General features: G+C 51.9%; 1 protein-coding gene across 1 annotated transcript in view; it reads left to right on the forward strand.

The window, feature by feature from the left end:
• KIF1C (kinesin family member 1C) overlaps positions 1-15,363 on the forward strand; it is a 31,119-nt gene extending 15,756 nt beyond the window's left edge. Inside the window, exons 16-22 of the mRNA XM_005882573.2 lie at positions 6,252-6,331; positions 7,256-7,350; positions 10,318-10,401; positions 10,795-10,981; positions 11,114-11,186; positions 12,002-12,616; positions 14,135-15,363. Of these exons, the coding sequence (XP_005882635.1) occupies positions 6,252-6,331; positions 7,256-7,350; positions 10,318-10,401; positions 10,795-10,981; positions 11,114-11,186; positions 12,002-12,616; positions 14,135-14,818 (1,818 nt within the window). The 3' untranslated portion in view covers positions 14,819-15,363. The remainder of the gene's footprint in view (positions 1-6,251; positions 6,332-7,255; positions 7,351-10,317; positions 10,402-10,794; positions 10,982-11,113; positions 11,187-12,001; positions 12,617-14,134) is intronic.
• Positions 15,364-16,612: the final 1,249 nt, after the last annotated feature.

Genomic DNA, 16,612 nt, shown 5'->3' on the forward strand with positions numbered 1-16,612 from the left:
TTGAGGACAGTCAGGGTGCTGAGGGGCACAGTGGAGGAAATAGGGTGTCCATTCTTGGTAAGAGAAGGATAAGGTAGATGTAAAAAAAAGAAACAAAAACAGTCTAGTCTCTCTTATCCCAGAAGGCAGGATCAGGAACAATGGCCACCTGTAACGGAGGTAGATTTTAGCTCAGCATAGCCGAGAACTTTCTGATAGTGTGAGTCATCTAACAATGGAAGGAACTCACTGCCTTGCTCAGTAATGAGCTCTCCACCCTTAGAGGGGAGCAAGCAGAGACTGGGTACCCATTTATTAAGGCTGCAGTAGGAGGGCTTCCTGTTTGGTGGAGGTTGACCAGATGTCTTCAGAAGTTCCTATAGACTGGTCCTCTCTGAGGCCTTCTCTATGTTTCCAATCAGCTACATCTTTCCTTAGCCTCCTTCTTTGCCTTCTTTCTCCTTCCCAGGCCTGAAGGTGGATGAGGGGAGTCCTGGAGGTGCTCTGCCAGCTATAGCGTCTCCCCCTTCCCCAGCTTCACCCTCATCTCCCCCCACACACAATGGGGAACTGGAGCCATCATTCTCCCCCAATGCTGAGCCCCAGATTGGGCCTGAGGAGGCCATGGAGAGGCTGCAGGTGGGAAGCTGGAGCTGGCCAGGACTGGGGACCTGGGGGCTGATGGGAGTGTAGTTCTCTAAAGCCAGGGCCGAAGAGGAGGAAGGAATCCCAGGAGTGACGTGGGCCCCACGGTAGGTGCTTGTCCCAGAATGTCCTGATCCCTGTCTGCCTCCTGCCCCCAGGAAACAGAGAAGATCATAGCTGAACTGAATGAGACCTGGGAAGAGAAACTACGCAAGACGGAAGCCCTGAGGATGGAGAGGTATGAGGGGAGGGGGGACAGCTGGAGCCTTGGAAGAATGGGGGATGGGGAGGGAAGGTCAGATTCTTTAGGGGAGCAGTTCATGGGTAGCGATGATAAGACTAACATCTGTTTCTTGGCCTGCAGAGAAGCATTGCTGGCTGAGATGGGGGTGGCTGTCCGGGAGGACGGGGGAACCGTGGGTGTCTTCTCTCCGAAGAAGGTGAGTGAGTGGTTGGGTGAAGAGGCCTAGGAGACCCTGGATGCTTAGAGAAGAGGGTTGGCGGTGGGAGAGTGATAAGTTCTAACCCTGATCTCCAAGGTCTTTAAATTGTCCCCCCATCACCTCTGTCCCCACTCCTACATCTTCTCTCTGTGTTGCCTGTCCATCCCTGCCTTCTCTCTCCCTCCATCTGACAGTTAGCCAAAGAGGCAGGTGCTCAGTAAGTGCCTGTGGCCAGGGACTCTAGGGACCCAGAAGGGTGACAGGGCCCCTGCCCTTAGGGGGATTCAAGAGCTGCTTAGAATCTAGGTATTTGCAAACGTAACCTCACACGTGTGTATGTGAATTCATGCCTGGAATTTATCTCAGTAAGAAACTGGTTATAGTGGTTGCCCCAGGAAAGAGGGAGAGGACCTGGGAGGTTGGAGGTTGGTTGGATAGAGACTTATTCACAGTATACTATTTTGTATCATTTGACTTCTATACTCTGTACATATGGTATCTACTCAAAAAATGAGCTTAAAATACATTTCAAAAAGGATAACTTGGAAACAGATAAGAAATAAGCACCAAACTGTATGATGGTGATTGCAGAAGCAGTGAGAAGCGTAAAGATGGTAGCATCAGTACAGCCTGTAGATGAATGGAAACTGGTTTCCTGGAGAAGGTGGTTTGGAAAATGGAGCGTGAACGAAGGTCAGGATTTGGGAGTAGCGAAGAGCAGAGAGAACATTAGGCTAAGGAAACACAGGTGTCAGTGGGTGGGGCGTATGTGTCATGTGCCTGGTGTGTAGTGGTAGCGGGTGCTCAGTACATCTTTGCTGAGAGGAAGGAAGGAAGGAAGGAAACAGGGTAGGAGTGATCAGCCTCAGCTGGAGACACCAGCAAAGCATAGGAACGGACCAATCAGAATGGATGCTAGCCATAGACAGCTGGCACAGCTGTATGGGTCAGGCATACTGATGAAGGGATGACGTGGAGGCCAGTTGGAGTAAGTCAGGAATTCCCAGTCCCCTGGAGAGCTAGCCACATCTGTTTGGTCCACTTTACGAAGGAAAATAGGATCAGGACCTAAGTCAGATACAGTGCTGATGCAGACAGGGTCACGGGGACTGCCTAGAAGAGGTGGTGGGTTGGAAGAAGGTCCTCCTGGTTTCATAAGATCAGGGCCGTCTGGGAGGCTGAGCAAGCAGGGATCATTGGACAGGGATCTGAAAAGAAAGGGGTGTGCTTTGCATGGCCTACGGCACAGTGAGGGAGTGAGAGAGCTATGGGTGGATGATGGAGGGTGGCAGGCTGAACTGAGGGACCTGGTCCAGGGGTGAGTACCCAGGGCTTGGGGTCCTTCTGAGGTCTGCATCTGGGGGAGGAGCTACATATGGCTCTCAACATAGCTTGCAGCCACCTTGAGGTACTGGTACCTGAGGAGCTTCCACCACAGTTGCAGGGTTAGAGGAAAGGTAGAAATGTGTGAAAGGTAGATGTGGTGGACGTTTCTTCCCTGGAGGGCTTCCATTGCACAGGGAAGCCACCTACTGAAGCCCAGGGACCAACAGGGATGTGTTGTTTTTTGTTTGTAATTATTCTTATAAAGGCGATATATACCAGAGAGAACCCTCATGTAGTGCTTTTCCTTCCCACCCTCAGTTCCCCTCCCAGAGGCAAGCCCTCTTACCGGGTCCCGACGTGTCTGGAGGTAGCCAGTGCACACACAGTGTGTGTTATGTATAATTAGACGCAGGTGTGTGTGCATGCAGGCACGAGTGCCTACATACATGACCTCTTTTTGGAATAGTAGTGGTTGAGTACTTTATACTTTATTTTTTCATATAACCTAGAAATTCTGTCTGTTCCTTTTTGTGGTGTCAGAATATCCTATTGATGTAGGATAATTTAATTAGCCAGTTTCCTGCTGATGGTCATTTAGGTTGTATCCCATTTTTTAATATTATAAATAATATTACAACGGTTGGTCTTAAATAGGTCTGTTATCTGTAGAAAAAATTCCTAGAAGTGGAGATTTGGGTCAAATAGTAGCTATGTGAAATTTCAATCTATTTTGCCAAAGTGCACTCCAAAGATAATAACCATGTCACTTTATACTCCCAGAAGCAACATCCTCACCCTCTTCTAATTTTTGACCTTTGCCAATCTGGTAAAATGGTGTTTTACTTTTGCATTTTCTCAAGGTGGTAAGGATGAACATATTTTCATATGTTTAAAAGACATGTATGTTTCAGGAGGGGGAGCTGTTAGACTACAGATGGGGAGATGGGTTTGGTGGCTCCAGCCTGGGAATGGTGGGTGAGGAAATGTGGTCCTAGGGGAGAGGCTGTAGTTGGTCTTGGAGAGGGCCAAGAGACTTAGGGAAAGTTCCCTCTTTCTGGGACCCCCCACCACCAGGCCTGCTTACCTAGGTGATTTTAAACCTGGCTTGGTGCTGCTTTCACAGGGGTGGGAGTGGGTAAGGGTGGCGGGGGGAGGACCAAACTCTGGGTCCCCCACCCCCAGCCTCATCCTGAGTGGCTCCCTGCTTATCTGCCTGACATATTAGGCTTCTAGGTAAGGTTTCATTTGAACAAAGGGCTCCAGGGCTGAACAAAGATTGAAAAGCACTGTCCTCAATCATGTCCCCTCTCCCAAGGGATGGATCACTTTCTGCTCTCAGAGCCCATCAGTGTTTGGCGTTCCTGACACTACAGTGTTGGGAGGGGCGTGAGAGTCCCTTGGGAGAAGAGGAAGTGTGGCAGCAGTGAATTGTTGGGGTGCCTGGGTAGAGGGGCAGACACATGGATACATGGTATATCCACCATGGATCACCATTCAGGGGGTCCCCAAAGAAATATGGGGCCTGACTATTGGCTCTTTTTTCCTACACGGTGCGCTTTCATGCCTCCATGCTGTTGCTCACACTCCTCTTTTAACCTGGAATGCTCTCCATTCTGCATGTCCACGTCCTCGTCCTCAAAGATCGGATCCCATGCTGCCTTTCCACGAGGTTCTCTTGAACCTCCTCTGAGTTCCTGCAGTTCTTCACTTTATTCATCTTTGCATCTACCCTCCCCCCAGCCCAGGATATGGTGGCACTCACCTCCTGGGAACAAATGAGTGAATGAATTACTAAGTGAAGATGTGGAAAGATCAGAAACTCTCCTGTGAGGCATCCCTTTCCCACGTGTAACGTTGCCAAGTCTTATCTCCCCAAGTTGACGGATTTTCTTGCTGACAGGACAGCAGCATTGGGGGTTGCTTCATCGCTGTGTCCCACCTAGCACTTCACAGGGTCTTTAGAAAGTAAATTCTTGTAGAAAGGAGGCAGAGGGTCTTGTCTTCAGTTGGAAGGCGGTGAGAGCTTTGTGGAGGAAGTGGCATTTGAGACAGACTGAGGGAAGTGAATGACTAGGACAGGTGGGAATAGGGGTGGGGCTGGGAACATGGGGAGGAGCTCCCAGGCATGTTTAGGGATGAAGGAGGTCTTCTGGAATAAGTGTTCAGCAGTCCCACTGGGTGGGAACACAGGAGAGAGGGATCCCAGGAAGGGGCTGGGATAGGTGGGCTGGGACCCTGATGTGGATGAGGCCCACGGATGCCAGCGTAAAAAGCAGTCTTAGCCCTCGCTGGTTTGGCTCAGTGGATAGAGTGTCGAAGCTTAAGTCCGGTAGGCATGGGGTGGCAGCTGGGGTGGTCTGAGTGGAGAAGCATGACTCAGTCATGGTGCGGTATGAGCAGGAAAACTGGGAGACCCCTGGAGACGGCAGGAAGTCAGGTTTGATTCTGATCAAGGACACATGCCCTAGTTGCTGATCGATTCCCAATAGGGGGTATGCAGGAGGCAGCCCATTAATGATTCTCTCTCATCATGCCTGCGCAGGGTAGGCCGAGGCAGCAGATAGTGTAGGGAGGGAGACTCCCCAGGATGGCAGCAGCGGCATGAGGGGGTGTAGAGAGGAAAAGGCTTATGTACTGTGCTTTCCAGAGTTACATGCCTGGGGAGAGTGGGGTGTTGCTAGAGAAACAAGTCAGGAAAGGGTGCTTTGGGGGAAGGGAATGGGCTGAGTTTTCGATGTGGAGCAACATAATGATCAGCCCGTTAGATGGGGGCTCGACAGGGACAGCACCAGGCAGCTGCTGTGTGACCTTGGCCCCAGGTGAAGCAGGGCTGGGAACGGGCAGTGGCCAGGGAAGATTGGGGAGTCTGCTGGGAAAAGGGGGTTTGTTTGTTTTATATGCTTTTGAATTGAATTGACACTGTGTTTTTTTTTTTAATCTTCACCTGAGGATATTTTTCCATTGCTTTTAGATAGAATGGAGGTAAGGGGAGGTAGGGGGACATTGATGAGAGAGACTGCAACTGAGGTACATGCCCTTAACTGGGACTTGAATCCCAGACCTTTTGGTGTGTGGGCCGATGCTCTAACTACTGAGCAAACCCGGCCTGGGCTTGAACTGCCACTTTTTATTTTTAAATTATGATTATAAGTAAAAGTAATCCATGCTCCTAAGAAATTGAAGCTCTTTTAGATAGAATGGAAGGGAAGGGGAGGTGAAGGGACATTGATGTGAGAGAGACTGCAACTGAGGTATGTGCCCTTAACTGGGAATTGAATCCCAGACCTTTTGGTGTGTGGGTCGATGCTCTAACTACTGAGCAACCCGGCCCGGTCTTGAACTGACACTTTTTATTTTTAAATTATGATTGTAAGTAAAAGTAATCCATGCTCCTAAGAAATTGAAGCTGTAATAAAAGGTGGGAAGTACCAGTCCCCTCACCCAGTCCCTTCTTGTACTCTCCAGAAGTGGCAAGATACGTTTTGAAGGAAGAAATGAGACCGGGGGACAGGGAGTACAGGGAAAGCAGAGGCGAGGGCAGGTGGATTCTAGGCTTCAAGGAGATGGGTGGGTCGAGGTGCCTCTGAAGAAATGGGCCTTAGGAAGGGTTGCTGACCTGAGAAGGGGTAGATGGAGGGGGCTATTTTAGGCCCCTTATGTATGAGGAGAGGGTGGGTTAGGCTGTTCTGAAAGTGATTGGAGTGGGAGTAAGGAGAGGGCAGAGTTCTCCGAGTGAGGGGAGGAGCAGCGGGCTCAGTGCTGGAACCGGGAGGGATGTCCGCTGGAGCTCCTTTCCTCCCCTGCGGCACCCCCTGGCTGTCTCTCAGGATCCCTTCCCTGACCCCCGCTTTCCCACAGACGCCCCACCTGGTGAACCTGAATGAAGACCCCCTGATGTCAGAATGTCTCCTCTACCACATTAAAGATGGCATCACCAGGTAGTGTTTAATCAGTGCCTGTGGGGCAGCCTCTCCTTTTGGGGTGTGATTTGCAGAGGGACGGCCACATTAGTGACTCCCTTTCCTGGTGACCTTGCTGGAAGCACCCCAGATGTCAGGACGGCTGGCTCCACAGCTCTGCCCACTTTCTAGGCTTCCTGAGAAGTGGCTGAGCCTGGCTGCGAAGCAGCTGTCCTGCCTCACCCACCACTTCGGTTTGGCTGAGATGCCCCCTGGGACCAAACTGACCCAGTGCTTCGGGGATAGCTCCTGACTGCTTAGAGCACAGGCGGGGGTTGGAATCCAGACCACCGCATTTTTAGCCCTTAGCACCACTGCCTGGCCTCCCTTGATGGGACCCTCCCTGTGGGGTAGAGGGAATCCTGGTCCCAGGCCCTCGTTGTTTAGGGGCAGTGCCTGTGCTGCAGGTGGCTGCATGGCTAATGCTAATCCCTGGGGCTCCGTGCCTCTGAGGTCACCTCTTGGAGTTAACGAGGTGAGGGTGCCCCTTTCTGTCTCACCACAGGCATTTACTAGCTGTCCATGGTAGGCAGTGAGCCCTCAGGGTGACCAGCTCTAAGGATGATGGGAGGCCCATCCCCTCCAGGTTCCCTTTTCTCTTCTACTGTGAGTCAGGCAGATCTGGGTTCAAATCCCAGCCTCACCCCTCCTGGGCTGCATGACCAGTTACTTTACTTTCTGAGCCTCAGCATCCTCATCTTAGATCTGGGTTCAAATCCCAGCTTCACCCCTCCTGGGCTGCATGACCTTGGGCCAGTTACTTTACTTTCTGAGCCTCAGCATCCTCATCTGTGACGTAGAAATAATTACACTTGGCTTATAGATGGGGAAGAGCTGGCATTCAGAAGTGGCTTGGTGAATGTCCGACACCTGCTTAGGAAATGTTGGCCATTGCTTTCCCAGGGTCGGCCAGGTAGATGTGGACATCAAACTCACCGGGAAGTTCATTCGGGAGCAGCACTGTGTGTTCCGGAGCATCCCTCAGCCGGACGGAGAAGGTAATGGCTGAGGAAGCGAGAGGGGAGTGGCCAGACAAGGAGAGGGACAGGGCCCATGTTTCACACTCTGAATTGGGCACTGGGTGTGCAGCCATGTAAGAGGGCACGTGTCCTCGCCCTCACAGGGGCTTTGAGCTCCTGGTAAGCATTAGGGAAATCAAGGGCCCGGCTGTCTGCATGCACCCCGAGTGCTGCAAGGGGCAGTGCGTGGCGAGGGTCCCGAAGCAGAAGCAGAGCACTGGCATTTTGGTGAAGAGGTCGTCTGCCTTCTTTCTTGACTTTTTTATCCTAAAACAGCATCCTGGTCATTTTTTTATGGAAAATTATATTTGTTCCAGTGGGCTATCTGAATTTATCTCTGGAAAATGTGTATATCTATCCAGCTATGACTGCAATGGTTTCAGGGAGTTAACTGGCCCATGTATCCCTTTGATTCCAAAACTTTCAGAGGTTTTTTTTGCCCCTCTATGGCCATAGCTGCAAAAGCTTTTAAGAATCACAAGCCCAAACGGTGAAGGTAGTAGCCTGTCTGACGTTGACAAAACAATGCTCCTGAGGTTCAGGGTGTATTTCGAGGTCACCATTTTGTAATTGATCAGTCATTTTTTAAAAAAATGCAATGATTTGTGTTCATTTAGGCTCAAGTGAAGTTGAGCTGTAGGAAATGTGCTGGGCAGGGTGGCAGATGTTACACATGAGCTTTTCATCACCTGAACTCATATCTTGTGTCTCACAAATCTGAAAGGAGTGCCTAGTCTGATGCTTTTGAAGGCACAGGGAAATGGGACAAGCAATGTCAGCACGTTTTTAAAAATAAGAAAAGACACTGTTATGTGGCTTGCAGTTCAGGTTTAAGACATGCCCATTGGGCTGCAGTTGGTTCAGGGTCAGCAGATTATTTTTATTTTTTAAATTGAACTTATTGGGTCACATTGGTTAATAAAATTATACAGGTTTCACGTATACAGTTCCACAGTGCATCATCTGTACATTGTATTGTGTGTTCACCACCCCAAGTCAAGTTGGGTCAGCAGATTCATGCCATCGTTCTGGTCTGGTTCAGGTCCCTAGTGGCAGCATATGCTTCCAGCACTGTGGGCTAAAAGCTGTTGCATCAGTCCAGCCCACTGAGTTATTGCTGAGTTCCTGTTCTGAGGTTCCCTCAAGTCATCCCAGGCATGCGGAGTGAGCCCACCCTCAGGAGCTCAGAGTGTGTTTTGAGAGATGACAGGTGAAAAACCATTAGTTACATCAGTAAAAGCAGCTGATGAATCTGTGCCCCAAACATCGGGGGCCCTAAAGGTTCCATCCATTTGTGCCTCTGTTCTTACAGCACATTGAAGACTTGGCCAAAGACAGGCAGAGGAGGTGGGTGCGAACCTAGAAGAATAGTTATCACTGACCATCTACTGCGTGCCTTTGCTTTTTCTCATGCAGCTCCTGTGAGGGAACTGAGACCCAGGGTTAGGGAATTTGCCCAAGACCAATATGGCTAGACGATGGCAGAACTAGTTTTGAATATAGCGTGGCAGGCTCCGGGGCTATGCTGTGAGCTCTGGTCTGGGCTGCCTTAGTACGGATTGCTGGATTGCTGTGAGTTCATGGACATGGAGAAGGCTGTCCTGGCCAGCTGTGGCAAAATCCTCTCCTTGCCCGAACCCATTTTCCTCTGTTACACCTATCCTCCTGACTTGAGATTACCTCCTGACTTATTCCTTTGCCGTCTGTCTTACCACCTGGAAGTGAGCTCTGTAAGAGCAGGGATTTGGGGTTTTATTTCTACTGCATTTCCATGACCTCAGATAGTGCCTGGCAGATAGTAGGGATGCAGTATGTGTGTGGAATGGGTGATTGAATTTTGGGGCATGACAGGGAATAAGGGTGGGCATAGACTGGTACCCAGTACAGGCACACCATCCTCTCCTTTGCTGCCTTCTTTCATTGTTGTTCTGGGGCATATGGTGATGCCTCTTTCTCTGTCTTTTTTTTCTTCTCCATCATGTCTTCCCCTTGAAATTTGAGGGTCTTGTCAAGCATCAGCTCAGAAATTGCTGCTTTCCCATACTTGTTTCTAGTCCTCTTGTCTAAGCTGAGTTCCTCTGCTTTCTTTGACTCCCACAGTATCAGTAGTCCCATCTCTGCCTTATCTTACAATTTCACTCCAGTTTTTCTATTACTTCCAGCATAAATAGTAACTCGAGTTTGCATATCACTTTATTTGGGCTTTCAACCACTCTGAGCTAACATCTGTGAGCTATGGAATGGGAGGTCTTCGATGATCACATTTTACAGCTCACAGGAGTTGGATGACTTGCTCAGTGTCCCTCTGCCCAAGAGTTGCAGAGCCTGGATTTTTGGGATACAGGGCTCTCTGTGACAACAGGAAGACAGGAAGCTGCCTCAGGCATCTTTGTGTCTCGGCAAGCAGTGGGCTTGGTGATTTGTTCAGAGGAGCACCTCGATAAATGTTTGGGTTGGGTTGACTTTACCTTGTCCTGTGAAGACAGTGATCTGTTGGTTGGCTGTGGCTTGAGCAGATTAGTCCAGTAGTGTTTTGTAAGATGCATCAGACAGGAGTGGGCTAGGGGCCTGCTGGAGGAATCCAGGCCTACCCCGGGATAATGCTAGTTGGAAAGGAAGGGATGGACATCTGGAAGGCAGGAATGACAGGGCCCGATGACCATTTGGCCGGGAATTACTGGTTTGCTAAGATGCTGTGGGGAGGATGGTGGTGGGTGAGTACTGAGCTCCTGCAGAGGCTCCTGGGAATTCCAGCTGGGGCGCTAACCCTCCTTCTGCTCTTCCTTTCCCTTGCTGCCTGCCACCAGAGGGGCCATGACACCCCTAACAGGTACTGGGGGGGTGGGACTGGGGATGCATGTGTTTTGGGGGGTAATGCAAGATGGGAGTATGACCATAACCCTCCTGTTCCCAGGGTCTAATCACTTCATTTCCTTTCTTCCTCAGTGGTGGTCACCCTGGAGCCTTGTGAAGGAGCCGAGACCTATGTCAATGGGAAACTTGTGACCGAGCCACTGGTGCTGAAGTCAGGTAGAGGAAATGTTCAGAGGGAAGGTGCTGGGCATGCTGTGCAGAGGAAGTGCTAGGGCCGCACTTCCTGGTGAACCTTAGGCAGCACCCAAAGAGAACTAGGGAGCAGCGTGGGGTGTGAAGAAGGGACTGGGAAGTGAAGATCAAGGAGTCAGCTTTTGGTTTCTCTTGCTGCCCAGGCAAACAGGAACAGGATGCCCAACTCCCCCAGGGCGGTGGTTCCTGGTGCCAGCCGGAGGAGCCTGGGCTTAGACCACCCTCAGGCTTGGCATGATGAGAGAGCTGGTGTCAGGGCCCCGGGGACTTGTGGGCAAGACCTTGCACGTCTTGGGCAGGGGGATGAGTTTGCTGCCATGGGGAAGCGAGTCCACTTTCCCCTCCTCCCATCTCCAGGGAATAGGATTGTGATGGGCAAGAACCACGTTTTCCGCTTCAATCACCCGGAGCAGGCACGGCTAGAACGGGAGCGAGGGGTCCCCCCACCCCCAGGACCACCCTCTGAGCCCGTGGACTGGAACTTTGCCCAGAAGGAGCTGCTGGAGCAGCAAGGCATTGACATCAAGCTGGAGATGGAGAAGAGGTGCGAGGAGGGGGTGCTCCAGGCCCCGGGCCCTCTAGGCTGTTCCTCTAGGCCCCCAACATCTTGCTGTTGGACACCCATTGAGGTGGCTCCAGAATCTCACAAAGCCTTCCTCTCTCCTCCCCACCCCAGGCTGCAGGACCTGGAGAATCAGTACCGGAAAGAGAAGGAAGAGGCTGACCTTCTGCTGGAGCAGCAGCGACTGGTGAGGAGTTGGCAGGCGTGTGGGGTGCAGAGGCAGGAGACAGGCTGGCAGCGCTGCAGCCTGACTCCGCAATTGGTGCACACTGTGAGCCAGAGTGAGGAGTGGGCATGGAGACGGGTGGGGGTGGTGTCTAGGAGGAGACGGTTGTGAGAGAAATGTGACCCGCAGGACACTGTGTGCAGGGAACTGGAGTTCCTCCCAGGGCTTCCCAGACTCCAGTCTATCCTGCGGCACCTACCTCTCCTATTATTCATTTAAGATTGCTTTTCACATGGACTATTAAATCGTTTATTTTTATTTTTTTATTGATTTCAGTGAGGAAGGGAGAAGGAGAGAGAGATAGAAACATCAGTGATGATAGGGAATCATTGATTGGCTGCCTCCTGCATGCCCCCTACTGGGGATCGTGCCCACAACCTGGGCATGTGCCCTTGACCAGAATCGAACCCAGGACCCTTCAGTTTACAGACCAACACTCTATCCATTGAGCCAAACCGGCTAGGGTGACTTTTAAATCTTTAACCTCATCCTGAGCAGCAATACATATGCAAGAAATCTAGACGATATAGCTGCAGCTTATGCTTATTGGTCACTTTCTAGGCCAGCCACTGTTGCCACACTTGGTGTACATTAACCCTCAAACTGTACCTGTGAGGGAGATAGTGGTATCATTTCTATTGCGTGGATGAGCAGAGGTTAAGCAGCCCACCTAAGGGTGTGCGGTTCTGATGGGTGTTTCCAGTGTTGTTGGGACTCAAGGGTTTTGGGATGTCCTTAGCCTCCTCCCCATTTGTTCTCTCTCTGGCCCCACCCAGTACGCGGACTCTGACAGTGGGGATGACTCTGACAAGCGCTCCTGTGAAGAGAGCTGGAGGCTCATCTCCTCTTTGAGGGAGCAGCTGCCACCCACCACAGTCCAGACCATCGTCAAGCGCTGTGGCCTGCCCAGCAGTGGCAAGCGCCGGGCCCCACGCAGGGTGTATCAGATCCCGCAGCGTCGGCGGCTGCAGGGCAAAGACCCCCGCTGGGCCACCATGGCTGATCTGAAGATGCAGGCAGTAAAGGAGATCTGCTATGAGGTGGCCCTGGCTGACTTCCGCCACGGGCGGGCCGAGATCGAGGCCCTGGCCGCCCTCAAGATGCGGGAGCTGTGTCGTACCTATGGCAAGCCGGAGGGTCCCGGGGATGCCTGGAGGGCCGTGGCCCGGGATGTCTGGGACACAGTGGGCGAGGAGGAAGGCAGCGGAGGTGGAGGTGGTGGCTGCGAGGAGGGAGCCCGCGGGGCAGAGGTGGAGGACCTTCGGGCGCACATTGACAAGCTGACCGGGATCCTGCAGGAGGTGAAGCTGCAGAACAGCAGCAAGGACCGGGAGCTGCAGGCCCTGCGGGACCGCATGCTCCGCATGGAGAGGGTCATCCCCCTGACCCAGGTACAGAGGGCCTTGCCCGGCTTTCTCCCTCCTCAGCTATCCCCTTTCAGAATCTGAACCTCCTCCCAACCTCCTTCCCCGTCTTGCTTTCAGAAATGTCATTCATGTATAGGAGCTTTTCTCAGTGTAGTTGGTGAATCATGTGCCTCGGTCACTAGGGCAGTAACTGAAAATGCAGATTCCTGGGTCCTACCTCAGACCTACTGAATCAGCATCTTTGGGGATGAATCTGCACTTACGATAAGTACCCAGGTGTTTCTGAGCTATAATAAAGTTTCAGGACCACTGAGATACAGTGCACTTTCAGTTACCGCTGGATGAATGTTCACATGTGCCTTCTCATAACCTCCCCTTCACGGGGGACCACTTATTCCATGGTTGCTGCTGTGCTGAGCACTTTCCTGTGTCACCACATTTAATCTTCACAACAGCCCTGCGAGGGAGCGTTATCACTGATCCCTCATTTGCATGTATCCACTCAATAAATAAACACTTGAGTGCTTACTGTGTACCAGGCTCTGTGCTAGCCACTGGGGCTACCCAGCAGACATGGTTGCTGCTCTGCCAGCTTGCCTTCTGATGGAGGCCGCAGGCAGGCATCCACAGCAGCTTGTGGCTACTGAAGGCTTACTTCTCCAACACAGCTCCCTCTCGCTCTCTCCACTCCTGCCGCTCTGGCTTACTTGCTGGGCGTACTCCTACCTCAAGGCCTTTGCACCTGCTGTTCCCTCTGTCTGGATGCCTTTCCCCATGAAAGTCTCACAGCTTGCCCCTCACTTCCTTCAGGTGTTTCCTGTAAGGGTAACTTCTCGGTAAATCCCTTTCTGGCGATTCATTGCAGCCACCTCACCCAGGCCTCCCATCCCCCTTTCTCGTTCTGTTCTTCTTTATCTCAATATGTATAATTTATATAAAGTATATTGTGTAATGTATGCATTTATATATGATATGGGTAATGTATACTAAGTAGTTTAAATATATACACTTACATTTAACTTTTTATTGAGCTATAATATATGTACCATATTATAATTTTTCTTATTTATCAACTGTCTCACCACTAAAATGGTGGCAAGTCTTGTTCTTCCCTTTTTGTTGACTGCCATATCCCCAAGGCACATTATTTATTCAGCTCTGTTTGCTGAGTGCCTACTGTGTATCAGGCACTATTCTAAAAACTTTACATTGTTTAATTTATTTAATTCTTAAAACAACCCTATGCAGTAGCTATTATTACTATTGACCTCATCTTACACATGAAGAGACTGAGGCACAGAGGTGACAAGCCGAGTTCCAGGCCACACAGCTGTGAAAGGGCAGACCTGCGTTGAGCTCAGACCCCCTGGCTCCCGGGCCTGCGCTCCTAAACCACTGTTCTAGCTCCCTGTCTCCAAGCCCTTCTGGGGACCCCTTGACATCCGGCCACTCAGGGCCTTCTGACTTCTCCCAAACCCGCTGTGCTCAGGAGACTCGGCTCTTCTCACATTCCCTCTCTTCTCTCCCCTCTTTTCCTCCCAGGATCATGAGGATGAGAATGAAGAAGCCAGTGAGGCCACCTGGGCCACGTCCCCAGGGTCAGAGGTCGTAGAGGAGGAAGCCTCCAATGACCACGGGCCCTCAGCCCGGTCTACTTCGCCACCCCTGTCAAGCTGGGAGCGGGTGTCACGGCTGATGGAGGAGGACCCTGCCTTTCGTCGTGGCCGCCTTCGCTGGCTCAAGCAGGAGCAGTTGCGGCTGCAAGGACTGCAGGGCTCTGGGGGCCGGGGTGGGGGGCTGCGCAGGCCCCCAGCTCGCTTTGTGCCCCCTCACGACTGTAAGCTGCGCTTCCCCTTCAAGAGCAACCCCCAGCACCGGGAGTCCTGGCCAGGGATGGGGAGCGGGGAGGCCCCAGCGCCACCCCAACCCCCTGAGGAGGTTACTCCACCAGTGGTCACCCCTGCCCGCAGGCCCCCAAGTCCCCGAAGGTCCCACCGTCCCCGCAGGAATTCCCTGGATGGAGGGGGCCGATCCCGGGGAGGGGGTGCTGCACAGCCTGAACCTCAGCACTTCCAGCCTAAAAAGCACAACTATTATCCCCAGCAGCCCCAACCATACCCGGCCCAACGGCCCCCGGGGCCCCGCTACCCCCCATACACTACTCCCCCTCGAATGAGACGGCAGCGCTCAGCCCCTGACCTCAAGGAGAGCGGGGCAGCCGTGTGAGTCCACGTCCTGGGCAGAGGGGGCCTGGTGGGCCCCTTGCTGGGAGGAGAGAAGATGCCTGAGACGCTGCTTCCCCAGAAGCCTTGGGGCAGGGAAGCTCTAGAGATGAGAGAGAAGGTTTGAGTAGGCGCTAGATGGCCAGGTGATGGGCCAGAGGCTGAAGGAAGGAAGAGGGCACGGAGATGCCAGGAGCAAACCAAAGTGAAGGAAGAGCACGGGAAGCTGCCTGGGGGCCGCCCCTTGCAGAGGGGAGTCCCACAAACGCTGCTATGGGTGGGGCGGGGCTGGGGTGCTGTGTAACCAGTGTTTGACTTTCTTTTCAAGTGGGCGCAATGGGGAGAGAACCTAGAGTGAGGCACGTTCTCTTCCCCGGCCCTTGTCTGTCTGTCTGTGGTGGTTTCTGTTTCCAGGGAGGTGTGGTGGGATCATGAGTCATTCCCCTCCCCTTCTAGGCCTCCTGCTATAAATGGAGGGCCTGTCTGGTTTCTGGTTTGGCTGGGGTCCCATGAGGGTGTGGGACCCTTCAATAAAGGATAGCAAACGGAGCTTGTGGCTGGTGGTCGTTTGGTTATGGTGTCTGATGGAGGTGTCGATCATATAGGGAAGATGCACGGATCTTAAGGGAGCGGCCCCAAATTTCACATAGTCACCACCCGGATCACGAGGTAAGAACAAGTCCACCTTGGTTTCTTGAACTTTCAACATCAGGTGCCTTCTCTTCAGAGTGCACTACCCACTTTTAAAAAATCGTTGTTGAAAGTATTACATATGTCCCCTTTTTCTCCATTGTCCTCCCCCAGCCCAGGTATTGCCCCCCCTCCCCCATTGTCTGTGTCCATTGGTTATGTTTACATGCATACACGTTCTTTGGTTGTTCTCTTACTTCATCCCTGCCCACCCTTCCCTGCCTTTATTTCCCTTTCATTTTTGCTTACCCAGTGCCTCCATCTCTGCCCCCAACACAGCTGTCATTGTCTAGGACAAAGGAGAGGGAGGATGAGAGGGGAGGTAGAGGAACAGGTCTGTCAGCACCCAGCTGGCTGTTCCTAACAGGAAACCGAGGGGCAAGGAGAGGTTCTGCTTCATGTGATCACTTAACTGCTGGCAAGGTCTCCCAAGGAGCCATGGTTTCCCCAGAGCCTGTTCATCTTGGATGTGTTCGCCAGAGACTGTTGGTCAGGCCGACTGCACTTCCTATTTTCATCCTGCTTCTGTTTCCTGCCTTAGGGCAGGGTCCACGCAGCATTCCAAGTAGCATTTTGTCTTAAGACTGTTTTCAACATGGATGCTGGCTGCTTGTCATGTTCTGACTTGGAGGAACACGCCCAGGGCAATGTAATATTGTGGAGGTTTTACAGTTACGCTGTATCCTTGCTCTGCCTTCACCTTGTCAAACCCTGGAACCCCCACTTTTCATCCTGTTCTCACAAAAACATTCCCACCCACTTGGAAATTGAGCTGCTTCTCCGCAGCTTCCTGATGTTAGTCTTGAGGTGCAACCAGCCAAAACCACAGACATTATCCCAATTGCAGCCAAACCACAGCTCTGGGCAAGGGTGCGATTAGGTTTACTCTTGGTTTCTGTACCCGAATGCTGGCTACCTTTGTTTTGGCACCTTTGACTAAAGACAGGTCTTCAGGGACCTGTTGACAGTGACTCAAGATCTGGACTGTAATGGGTAGTTTGGCGACAGTGTTTACTTGAGCAGTTATAATCTGCTCAGGGAGACGACCTGTGAGCAAGATGATGATTGAAGGGGAAGTTCTCTGAATCAGAGCAAGCTGAGTGGTACA

This window comes from Myotis brandtii, unplaced genomic scaffold (assembly GCF_000412655.1).
Source record: "Myotis brandtii unplaced genomic scaffold, ASM41265v1 scaffold728, whole genome shotgun sequence".
Classification (NCBI taxonomy): Eukaryota; Metazoa; Chordata; class Mammalia; order Chiroptera; family Vespertilionidae; genus Myotis; species Myotis brandtii.